This window comes from Heptranchias perlo, chromosome 7 (genome assembly GCF_035084215.1).
Source record: "Heptranchias perlo isolate sHepPer1 chromosome 7, sHepPer1.hap1, whole genome shotgun sequence".
Lineage (NCBI taxonomy): Eukaryota > Metazoa > Chordata > Chondrichthyes > Hexanchiformes > Hexanchidae > Heptranchias > Heptranchias perlo.
In genome coordinates, this window is record NC_090331.1 from 81650231 (window position 1) to 81663215 (window position 12985).

General features: G+C 44.1%; 1 protein-coding gene across 3 annotated transcripts in view; it reads left to right on the forward strand.

The window, feature by feature from the left end:
* The window catches only part of raph1a (Ras association (RalGDS/AF-6) and pleckstrin homology domains 1a), a 249705-nt gene that overhangs the window by 191244 nt on the left and 45476 nt on the right, over window positions 1-12985 (forward strand). For all 3 annotated transcript variants that reach the window (XM_067987976.1, XM_067987977.1, XM_067987978.1), the window contains 3 exons: window positions 623-782; window positions 8120-8241; window positions 12124-12189. In XM_067987976.1, coding sequence (XP_067844077.1) covers window positions 623-782; window positions 8120-8241; window positions 12124-12189 — 348 coding nt within the window. The remainder of the gene's footprint in view (window positions 1-622; window positions 783-8119; window positions 8242-12123; window positions 12190-12985) is intronic.

The window sequence follows — 12985 nt, forward strand, 5'->3', positions numbered from 1 at the left end:
ATAGCTCTTGATCATCTTTTGATGACTGGGTCAGGTGTGGACAGATCACCTACTTCTCTTCAACCTAACAGTCTGACAGAGTTGGGCAGGTGGTGAGTATACCAGATTCAACATAGGTGACCCCCTACATTTATATCCATGCTGTTCATGGATGAGGTAAGAAAATGAACACCACAGTTGGGTGCGACTGGGTACACTACGGTACTGCCTTAAGACTGCGCGGACCGGCAGGTAAATTTTCAGAGCAACATGAGCAAGTGTATCTCTTACAATCTGAGAAAAAGATTTGGGTGAATATGAAAGTTTGAGGTGTAGCCACAGTAACTAGAGATTGAGGGCTTGCTGGAAGCTTTGTAATTCTCAACCCTTATATAAAAAAATACAAGTTGACTGATAAGGTAAGTATTTATTTGTCTGTTAAAAAGTGTGGGTGATTAGAAACTAAGCTGCTGCCCTGAAACAAGGTAAATTGCAAAGGATGTTTGCAGTATTAATACCACTTTAGGGCTGCACAGTTTTCCTTTGGGAAGCTAGATCAGGAGCATTGATATATGTTGATATTTGTAGGTAATGAAGTAGAAAGTCCAGCTGCTTGATTAACTGTGTGATCCTGTCCTTGCAGCTGGTGATACGAGTCCACATGTCTGATGAGAGTTCCAAAACTATGATGGTTGACGAAAGACAAACAGTCAGGCAGGTGTTGGACAACCTCATGGATAAGTCCCACTGTGGATTCAGCTCAGATTGGTCATTGGTGGAGACAATTCCTGAGCTTCAAATGGGTGAGTTGGTGGGGTTCAGCTACCAGCTGTATATCAGATGTCGTAATGTGCTGGAAATTAGCTTCTGGTCATCTGGGCAGATGTGTTCAGAAAATGTTTCCAAACCTTCATTTTTTTTTTGCCCTTGCATCCTAACAACTGTTTGGTTGACCACTTCTGTAGACTGTATGTGTCCATCTACGCTGTCACCAGGCATCTGTCATATGTTGCTACCAATACGCTACAGGAAGAATTGAAACTAAGCCAATACATTTTACTAATGTTTAATGATCTTCAATTCATTACCTCAAATTGCTCCTGCTACTGTCACCAGTGACGGACCATTACTATACCCCAGTGTCACACAGCTCTTTCTAGGCACAACCCAATCTAGAATTCTACTGGGTATTTTTCCACAGTTGAAGTTGACAGAGTGTGAAAATTCCATACTCCCATCATTACGCTGTACTGAAATCCTAGTGACAGCACTGTGTATATGTACTTTGGTATTATAATATTAGAAGACTATAATATTGAGAGCAGCATTGACTTATGGTTGTCAAATCTGAGCTGAACCCAGCAATCACAATCTCATTGAAAAACTGTTCTTGCTATTGTTCAATGACACTCAAAATTTGACCCAATGCCAACTTAATGAAACCACAACTTAAATCAGCAAATTCTGAAAAGCAGTGGATTCTTAGAAGTACCATCAAATGTTTTACATTCATAATTATACACCTCCTGCTCAGTTGTCAAATTAAAATGGTCTCTGCTCCCGGTGGGTTCTTTCATACATGTAACACGGGTCAAATTAATTGTTTTCCTAGAATTATTTACTTTGGAAAAGTGCATGCGTGAAAGAATGATATTCAGTTCAGATCACAAGGGGGTCTTATTATAGCCCTGGAATACTCTATTATATGATTAGATAGTGGGCAGTATGGGCACACTCCTGAATGCATGCTGCTCAGACCACTTATGGGACTGACCAGCACCACTACAGCTGAGAGAATTTCCAAAGCGGACCGATCTTGTAAGATGACTTAAATCTCGTTCTGGAGATAATAGGAAACAGAAATGTTGCTGTGCAGGCAGTTTATAAAGGAGGCAAATTATTTTTACCCCTAGTTTAGGTGCTCTGTATAGCCACCTTTGTAGACTGAGGGTGTGCTGCTTTCCTACACTTTTTAAACAAATTGCAGATCCTGATGTGCTCTGGGGAGGGAAAAATATCCAGGGTAAGACATGCACTGGAGCTTCATGGTGGATGTGTGCTCCAGATTGTAATTACAAAGAAATGGGGGAAATTCAAATTTAAAACATTAATTTTGTAATACCATTGTAATAAACCAAATTAATATATGTAACCCTTTGGGTATATTTTGTGGAAGGACCGTATAAATATATCTCATCACTCTGCATACTTTTGCCTATTTAGGGATAGAAACATAGAAAATAGGAGCAGGAGTCGGCCATTCAACCCTACGAGCCTGCTCCGCCATTCAATATGATGACTGATCCTCTATCTCAATACCATATTCCTCCCCATACCCCTTGATGCCTTTTGTGTCTAGAAATCTATCTATCTCCTCCTTAATTATATTCAGTGGCTGTGGCTGTGTTGATAAATGGTGTTCACTTGATCAGAAACTGCATTTAAAGTGACTGGTATCTTTGTGTAGGGTAGAGCTCATGTAATCCATTGAAGCGGAATGGTTTCAATACACACAGCAGTATTATGGATAGAGAGTAACTAAGGCGGCATTTACACTTTAACTGTAGCATCATTGAAAATGGCTTTGCACCAGCCATGAGCAGTTGTGTAAATTGGAAATCGGGGCCTGCCCTAATGTGGGAGCGATGCGGAGGGAGACTTCCTCCTCCGGGGCGCTCAGTCCACTTCACCACAGAGTCAGGTCAGGCTCTATGAATAATGTAAATGCAGCCTAACACTTCATCAGTGAGGATAACAGATCATTGGGCCATGGCTGTTTTTGGAGATATTCACTTCTGTTGGATCCTTGGTTGTCACTACAGTCCTGGTTCCAAAACTTGATGAATTTCAGTAATCTGTTTTATTCCGTAAGACACCCTGTCCTGAATGCAAGGTGTTCAATTATGACATTGTCTCTGTTGTATGCACTCATCTTCATTGAGGTCAGACATGTTGCTGCTGGACAGATCTTGGTTCCTAAGCTGCCCTGAGTACTGAACAGGTTAATGCACTGTCTGATGTATTGAGCTGTGTAGATGGGAATGCCCAACGTTCAATCCTTGGCATCTACTGAATTAACTGACCTCAGCTGGAATGGCCATAAGGGTTCTTTAATTGGCCTTAGTGTCCCTTGACTGAGAGAGGAAAAATCATCCTGGTTTCCTGCTCCTGCTTGCTACTCCTGCTGGAGAGTGTGGACCTTTGGACATAGTGAGGGCAGAATCGTACCCTGCTGTCATGTCCTTCAAGGTCACATGCTGACACCCACTGGTAATGCACCCAAGCTGCCATTCTTCATAGTGAATCTAGAAAAAGGCTGCAAACGCCTACGGAACTGCAGAGAGAAAAATTGGGGAGGATGGTGGGCAGGAGGAGAAATCTTGCCTCCTGACTCCTTTGTGTTATGGAACTAACTTTAGTGCACACCCCATTGTGCACCCAACCAAATGTTTGGTTCTTGAGAACCATGTTCTGCAATTCATTCTTTTCTATCGCATTAGAATAGTTTTTCACAATGTTGGACTATGTCCCTTGAAAATAGAATATGACGTTTCAAGATTTTTGATTTTCTTTTTTCAATGGAAAGGATTTGCAATTGTGTTTAGATATTGAGTTTAGGTGGGGGGAGGGGGGAAATGAATTTACACAGGTTTAAAAAGTGACAGGCTACAGCACTGAGATGGAGGGGAGCATGAGGTGTTTGTGAGCCAGGCATTGCAGAAGTCTCTTTAGTGACCAAGGACATTAAGCAATTAGTTATCTCATCTCAGATGGTGAGCAAATATTCACACCAATTGCAGTGAGGAAATTCTATTTATGACACGGCATGAGATGTCAGCAGAGAATATACTCCTGGAGAGTGGGACAGTCCATTTGGATGGCATTTGGTTCCCTGCATGGGGAAGGTATCAGAAGCACCCCCCCACCCTCCATTTCTTCCTGGGGTCAGAATTAACAAAATAAAGAGGAAAAACCCATGTGCAAGGGCAGTCAATTTTTAAACAAAGAACTGCACGTGACAATCTTGGACCTGGAAGCTAAGATGCAGGAGGTCAGTTGTTGCAGCTAGAAATTGTCTAGAAATCAAGGTTATCTCAAAAAATAAGTCAATCCATTAAATGGACAAGCTGCGTGACTCGTTATCTTACCTCATTTTTACAAGGAGAGATAATTAAGGGTACGGCAGCATAGTGGTTGTTACTGGACTAATGATCCAGAGGCCTGGACTAATAATCCAGAGACATGAGTTCGAATCCTGCCACAACAGCTGGGGATTTTAAATTCAGTTAAGTAAATAAAACCTGGAATAAAAGGCTAGTATCAGTAATGGTGACCATTAAACTACCAGATTGTTGTAAAAATCCATCTGGTTCACTAATGTCCTTTAGGGAAGGAAACCTGCCTTCCTTACCCGGTCTGGCCTATATGTGACTCCAGACCCACAGCTATGTGGTTGATTCTTAACTGCCCTCTGAAATGGCCTAGCAAGCCACTCAGTTGTACAATCCCGCTACACCCGGTATTGGACCATCAGTCACCGGACATGACAAAGGCAAACCAAGCCCAGTTGATCCAGCAAAGTCCTCCTCACTAACATCTGGGGACTTGTGCCAAAATTGGGAGAGCTGTCCCACAGACTAGTCAAGTAACAGCCTGATATAGCCATACTCACAGAATCGTACCTTTCAGCCAACGTCCCAGACTCCTCCATCACCATCCCTGGGTATGTCCTGTCCCACCGGCAAGACAGACCCACCAGAGGTGGCGGCACAGTGGTATACAGTCAGGAGGGAGTGGTTCTGGGAGTCCTCAACATTGACTCCGGACCCCATGAAATCTCATGGCATCAGGTCAAACACGGGCATGGAAACCTGCTGATTACCACCTACCACCCTCCCTCAGCTGATGAATCAGTAGTTCTCCATGTTGAGCACCACTCGGAGGAAGCATTGAGGGTAGCAAGGGCCACAGAATGTACACTAGGTGGGGGACTTCAATGTCCATCACCAAGAATAGCTCAATAGCACCACTACTGACCGAGCTGGCCAAGTCCTGAAGGACATAGCTGCCAGACTGGGCCTACGGCAGGTGATGAGAGAGCCAACATGAGGGAAAAACCTGCATGACTCGTCCTCACCAATCTACCTGTCGCAGATGCATCTGACCATTGGTAGGAGTGACCACCGTGCAGTCCTTGTGGAGACTAAGTCCCGTCTTCACACTGTGGACACCATCCATTGTGTTGTGTGGCACTACCACCGTGCTAAATGGGATAGATTCAGAACAGATCTAGCAGCTCAAAACTGGGCATCCATGAGGTACTGTGGGCCATCAGCAGCAGCAGAATTGTATTCCCTCACAATCTGTAACCTCATACCTGGCATATTCCTCACTCTACCATTACTAACAAGCCAGGGGATCAACCGTGGTTCAATGAGGAGTGTAGAAGAGCATACCAGGAGCAGCACCAGGCATACCTAAAAATGAGGTGCCAACCTGGTGAAGGTACAACACAGGACTACATGCATGTTAAACAGCGGAAGCAGCATGCTATAGACAGAGCTAAGCGATCCCACAACCAATGGATCAGATCAAAGCTCTGCAGTCCTGCCTCTTCCACTTGTGAATGGTGGTGGATAATTAAACAACTCACGGGAGGAGGAGGCTCTGTGAACATCCCCATTCTCAATGATGGCAGAGCCCAGCACGTGAGTGCAAAAGCATTTGCAACCATCTTCAGCTAGAAGTCCCGAGATCCCCACCATCACAGAACCCAGTCTTCAGCCAATTCGATTCATTCCACGTGACATCAAAAAACTGCTGAGTGCACTGGATACAACAAAGGCTATGGGCCCAGACAACATCCCGACTGTAGTGCTGAAGACTTGTGCTCCAGAACTAGCTGCGCCTCTAGCCAAGCGGTTCCAGTACAGCTACAACACTGGCATCTACCCAACAATATGGAAAATTGCCCAGGTATGTCCTGTCCACAAAAAGCAGGACAAATCCAATCCGGCCAATTACCAATCCATCAGTCTACTCTCAATCATCAGCAAAGTGATGGAAGGTGTCGTTGACAGTGCTATCAAGCGGCATTTACTCACCAATAACCTGCTCACCAGTGCTCAGTTTGGGTTCTGCCAGGCTCCAGAACTCCTTACAGCTTTGGTGCGCAAATATGGACAAAAGAGCTGAATTCCAGAGTTGAGGTGAGAGTGACTGCCGTTGACATCAAGGCAACATTTGACCGAGTGTGGCATCAAGGAGCCCTAGTAAAATTGAAGTCAATGGAATCAGGGGGAAAACTCTCCAGTGGCTGGAGTCATACCTAGCACAAAGGAAGATGGTAGTGGTTGTTGGAGGCTAATCATCTCAGCCCCAGGACATTGCTGCAGGAGTTCCTCAGGGCAGTGCCCTAGGCCCAACCATCTTCAGCTGCTTCATCAATGACCATCCCTCCATCATAAGGTCAGAAGTGGGGGTGTTCGCACAGTGTACGGTTTCATTCGCAACCCCTCAGATAACGAAGCAATCCATGCCCACATGTAGCAAGACCTGGACAACATCCAGGCTTGGGCCGATAAGTGGCAATTAACATTCCTGCCAGGCAATGACCATCTCCAACAAGAGAGTCTAACCACCTCCCCTTAACATTCAACAGCATTACCAACGCCGAATCCTCGACCATCAACATCCTGGGGGTTACCATTGACCAGAAACTTAACTAGATCAGCCATATAAATACTGTGGCTACAAGAGCAGGTCAGACACTGGGTATTCTGCGTTGTGACTCACCCCCTGACTCCCCAAAGCCTTTCCACCATCTACAAGCCACAAGTCAGGAGTGTGATGGAATACTCTCCACTTGCCTGGATGAGTGCAGCTCGAACGACACTCAAGAAGCTCGACACCATCCAGGATAAAACAGCCCACTTGATCGTCACCCCATCCACCACCCTAAACATTCACTCCCTCCACCACCGGCGCACCATGTCTGCAGTGTATACCATCTACAAGATGCACTGCTGCAACTCACCAAGGCTTCTTCGACAGCCTCCCAAACCCGCAATCTCTACCACCTAGAAGGACAAGGGCAGCAGGCACATGGGAACACCATCACCTGCATGTTCCCCTCCAAGTCACACGCTATCCTGATTTGGAAATATATCGCCGTTCCTTCTTCGTTGCTGGGTCAAAATCCTGGAACTCCCTTCCTAACAGCATTGGGAGAACCTTCACCAGACAGACTGCAGCGGTTCAAGAAGGCGGCTCACCATCACCTTCTCAAGGGCAATTAGGGATGGGCAATAAATAGTGGCCTTGCCAGCGATGCCCACATCCCATGAATGAATTAAAAAGAAAAAAAATTTGGATGAAGTGGACAAGATTTGTTATTCTTGTTTACTCACTTTTGTCTGTAAAATAAAGCAGCGTAACAATTTGTAAATGGCCTCGTTTTACTAAGTGTTTCTCAGCCTGTCGTCTAAAGGATTGGAGAAGTGCACGTGAGGGCACTTATGAAAAAATACGATACCCAGTTTGGACCACAAGGGGGTCTTATGGTTACACTCCTGGGTTACACTATCATATAACTGGATTTTGAGCAACACGAGCAAACTCCTGAACATAAAAATGCTCAGACCGCTTACGGGAATGACCAGCATCGCTGAACCCGAGAGACTATCTCGGGCAGATCTGAAACTTATGCACCGGTTTCTCTCCAAAGAAGTAAATAATTAATGAAGTTCCCAATGGCCCTGTTAATAGATGTTGGGACTGGCTTCTTTACAGAATAAACTATTAGATGAATTTACTCTGGCCCGGTAGAATTTGAATTTGGTCTGGCCCGGTAAGATTTGAATTTGGTCTGGCTCAGTAGGATTTGAATTCGGTCTTTATACTTTCTCCACATCCCATAATGTGACAACTGAATCTAAAATGTTAAAAGGCTGCCTTTCATCAGATAAGGGTGGTAAGAGCAGACCCACACTTGAATAAGCATTGAAAGCATTACTAAATAGTATCAGCTGCAGAGGGGCAAATTCTGTTTGTTTTTTTTCCTTTCTCTTCATCGCTGTGTTCCATCAGTTTTTAAAGTGCAGTCTCCCCACATGACCCTCATATTTTCTTTTAATTTCAGAGCGGATCTTTGAAGATCACGAAAATCTGGTGGAAAACTTGCTGAACTGGACTCGGGACAGTCAGAATAAGCTCATGTTTACCGAACGCATCGAGAAATATGCACTTTTTAAAAATCCACAGGTAAGTGAGATTTCTGAGGAAAGTGACAAGTGGTGGGCCTCAATCGTGCTGTAGAATTATTCCTTATTCTGCCCCTCTGCAGACCACTCGCATTTATTCTGCAGTGGTGTCTTGATTGATTTGACTGTCCTAAATTATTTCCACACTGCTTTTAGCTGTCCTTAGTCTTCTCATTTATATTGTAATGCAGATTGTCGAGATGTCAGTTCAGATGACATCTATAAACCACAGGGGTTTTGTTCTCTCATTTTACGACACAGTATAATCTTTCATTAAATTGCTGCTTTATCACTCGTAGCTGGACCATCTATAATTCTTTATGGGTTTAAAACCAGGATCAGTTCTGTGCTCACTTGCTTGGAGCACAGAAATGAGCAGCTAGATTTGAGTGTTTGAGCTGAATGGAAGTTGTGACATATAGAAGAGGCCTGGACGGATGACTTGCCCACTTGTTCAGGTTCTTGCCTCTCACAACTTGTGTTCTGAGGTGCGAAGTCTCAAGCTACAAGCCAGGCACACGGTGAGCTTCCATCAGCTTGTCTGGAGCTGTTTGCTAGTGCAAAATACGTCAGCTCCCTTGACACAAATGTCATTAATTTTAGCTTGTGTGGTAGTTTTTTTTAATTTTTAGCAAAGGCCTACTTCAGTGAGTTTGGGGCAGTATCAAATCAGTTCATAGCAGACATCCTTCCACAGCACAAAACTTCCTCTTGCATGACTTTATTGGCAATCACATTCAGTGGCCATGGGATGATTGGTGTGGGAAATGGAAATGTAATGCAATAGGAGGCACTCTTGTGAAGTTGGGAATGAGGCATATTGCTGAGGACAGTGTAGAGGGAACTTTACTATGTATCTAACCTGTGTTGTACCTGCCCTGGGGGTGTTTCATGGGACAGTGCAGAAGGGAGCATTACTCTGTATCTGCCATTTAATCGTTGGAAGGTGACAATGTGTGTTGGTGATACCTAGTGAGAGTCCACGTAATGGTAGGAAGGTGGTACTATTGGTGATACCCAGTGTGCCATGTAGTGGTAGGAAGGTGGCAGGGTGTGTTGGTGATACCCAATGTGCTGCCATGTAGTTGTAGGAAGGTGGTATGATGATGATACTCAGTGTATCTAACCTGATGGCTTTTGTCCTCATTGTACCAAGGTAGTAGAAATAACTTTTTATACCAGTTTCCCCCTCCCGCCCCCTTCAAAGATATCTAGTGCTATCGGGGTATGGTTTCACCATGCATTACCTCTCCAAAATAGCCATTCTTCTCGTGCAACCCTTGCTAATGACGGTCAGCAGGGTATTTCACTGTGGTGGGCCTCACAGCCAAGCCCAGTCCTGTCATCACCTGGCACATTTTACAGTAGAGGTTAGAAGCAGGAATTACCCAGGACACCGAGGCCAACTTTAGCATCCCAACCGCTGTCCTGCCTAAAATCAGCTAACTCAGCAGAGAACCAGGAGACAGACCTGGAAGCTGCCTTAATACTCTAACCCAACTGCTCGCTGACTTAACCCGCTGAGCCTCTGGGGGAGCTTTTGTCCTTATTACATTCTGAGATTACTGAGCGATTTCTGATTGTTAACTAGTGTGATCTTATGCTTTGATTATTTGTAGACCCCAATTATAAGACAACGTGAAGAGTAAGACCAGCACAAGTTTTGTGTGGTCTTATAGTTATGAAGAGACTCACAAAAATTGGGACTTTCTCCCTGGAAAAGTGGAGGTTAAGGGAAGAACTAAGAAGAAGAAGAATTCTGGAGAATTTCAATAATTATGAAGGGTTTTGAGAATGTAGATAGTGAAAGATTATTCCCACTGATTGGTGAATCAGTAACAAGGGGCACAGGCTGAGAATTAGTGAACAGGAGAATGAAGAGGAAGTTACAAGAAATGTTTTTACACAGTCATTAGAATATGGGATGTTTTACCACAGGGAATATTGAAGCAGAGACTTGTAACATCATTTAAATGGAATTGGATAAGGATTTTAGAAAAGGAAAAGGAAATGGAGACAGGGCAGGGAAATGGGATTGAAGTGGACAGCTCCAGTTGTGGAGCTAACACTGGCACAGAGAGCTATCTGCTTCCTCCTGTGCTCTAACTGCTACGATCTTATTGGAGAAGCCTGGGGCAATCAGTTCTTTCTTTTTCTCCTCGTACTTCTGGCCACCCCCCAAAAAACATGTGTGCCTTCCAGATTAGGGAATGAATCTGTGTGACGGTAGTTAACCATGTTTGTTTCAACTCTTTTCCCCTCCAAAATATCACACTCTGTACACCAGTAGTAGCCAGGCCATGTATTGTGTACCATGGAGCCTTGGAGGCCACATCAAGTTTAAATCGCTTGCCTATTTGATTTACATGTGTCTCAAATTGCTGTTCGTGACAAATATTAGTGTTCTGATTATCCACCAGTGTGGCAGCAGCATTACAAACAGCTCTTTCTAAATCTCCTGGGCCACAGAATCTGCAAGTAAGAACTATAAGTGCAAATAGGACTGAATTGCATGAGCTCCTTAGACTACACTGCCAAGTCTTACAGGCTGCATGTGGCTCACGGGCTACTGTTTGGACACTCCAATCCAGAGGGAAGTCAGACAATCCCCTCTCCAAAGTGCATCATTGCATTATAGAATCATAGAAGTTTACAACATGGAAACAGGCCCTTCGGCCCAACATGTTCATGTCGCCCAGTTTATACCACTAAGCTAGTCCCAATTGCCTGCACTTGGCCCATATCCCTCTATACCCATCTTACCCATGTAACTGTCCAAATGCTTTTTAAAAGACAAAATTGTACCCGCCTCTACTACTGCTTCTGGCAACTCGTTCCAGACACTCACCACCCTTTGAGTGAAAAAATTGCCCCTCTGGACCCTTTTGTATCTCTCCCCTCTCACCTTAAATCTATGCCCCCTCGTTATAGACTCCCCTACCTTTGGGAAAAGATTTTGACTATCGACCTTATCTATGCCCCTCATTATTTTATAGACTTCTATAAGATCACCCCTTAACCTCCTACTCTCCAGGGAAAAAAGTCTCAGTCTATCCAACCTCTCCCTATAAGTCAAACCATCAAGTCCCGGTAGCATCCTAGTAAATCTTTTCTGCACTCTTTCTAGTTTAATAATATCCTTTCTATAATAGGGTGACCAGAACTGTACACAGTATTCCAAGTGTGGCCTTACTAATGTCTTGTACAACTTCAACAAGACATCCCAACTCCTGTATTCAATGTTCTGACCAATGAAACCAAGCATGCTGAATGCCTTCTTCATCACCCTATCCACCTGTGACTCCACTTTCAAGGAGCTATGAACCTGTACTCCTAGATCTCTTTGTTCTATAACTCTCCCCAACGCCCTACCATTAACGGAGTAGGTCCTGGCCCGATTCGATCTACCAAAATGCATCACCTCACATTTATCTAAATTAAACTCCATCTGCCATTCATCGGCCCACTGGCCCAATTTATCAAGATCCCGTTGCAATCCTAGATAACCTTCTTCACTGTCCACAATGCCACCAATCTTGGTGTCATCTGCAAACTTACTAACCATGCCTCCTAAATTCTCATCCAAATCATTAATATAAATAACAAATAACAGCATTCTACTCTTCTCTGCTTCCTTGTGTTCAGGATGCAGAGCAATGGCTGCAGCCTGGTGGGGTGTCACTGGCTTTCCCAGAGCAAGCTTAGAACCCAGCTGGTCATTGTGGTGTCATTTGGTACAAACTGTGCCTATGTCAACTGCTCTTGGAGCCTGGGACTGCACTGGTTACAGCAGCAGGTAATGGGTCTTGAGGACTAATGCACTGCACTGTACAAATGTTTCAAAGATGTATTCAACTGTACTAATGAGTTTTATTTATGACAGAATTATCTGCTGGGGAAGAGAGAGAACTCTGAGATGGGAGACAGAAATAAGGAAGCATTACTCGAGGTAAGTCAGGTGCATGAGCTGAGTTTCTGAATTCCTGAGATAACTGAAGTTCACTTGGTGTCTAACGATCAAGGGTTAGCCTTTCTCATTGGTTTTCAGACAACTGATTGGTCCATGAAGCAAGAACCCGAGAGGGGGAGGTAAAAAAAAAACCCAAATGTTGCCAATCTGAAATAAAACCCAGAAATTCTCGTTATGTAAAGTGTCAAGGATCCTGTGTCAGGTAAAACCGTTTGTCAGATCTGAAAGGAACAAACCAAAGAGGTTTCTCTGTTCCTAAACCAGTTGGAATATTTATCTTTAACACCAAGGTGGAATGAAATCCAGTTTCCATGGACGGAGTCTTCAAAAGGCAGCAGTTTGCTTCAAATAAATTAATTCCAAAGTTAATAGAAGTATTGCTAATGAAATGTATGTTTTATCTTGCAGTGTGAGGGGTAAAAATTTGGAAGCTAGCCATGTTGGTCCCAATACCAGCTCAAAAGGGCAAAATCTCACTAAGCCCTTTACTCTTACGTGTTGGGACACTTCTTCACTGTTGCCTCAAACTGCTCCCATCACTAATGGCAGACTTATAACGTCACCCCAGTGTTAGACAAGTTTTAAATGCTGTCTTCAGACACAACCCGAATTTGGGCAGACAGAATCATAAATCACATTGCAGGGTGCTTGTCACAGCCCAAGTGGACTCAGTATGAAAATCTCTCAGACTCACCATTACCAGGGCCACTGGCATTACCAAATCCTAGTGGCAGTACTGCTGACTTAAGTTTGTGCAGCTTCAGGGTTCAACGGA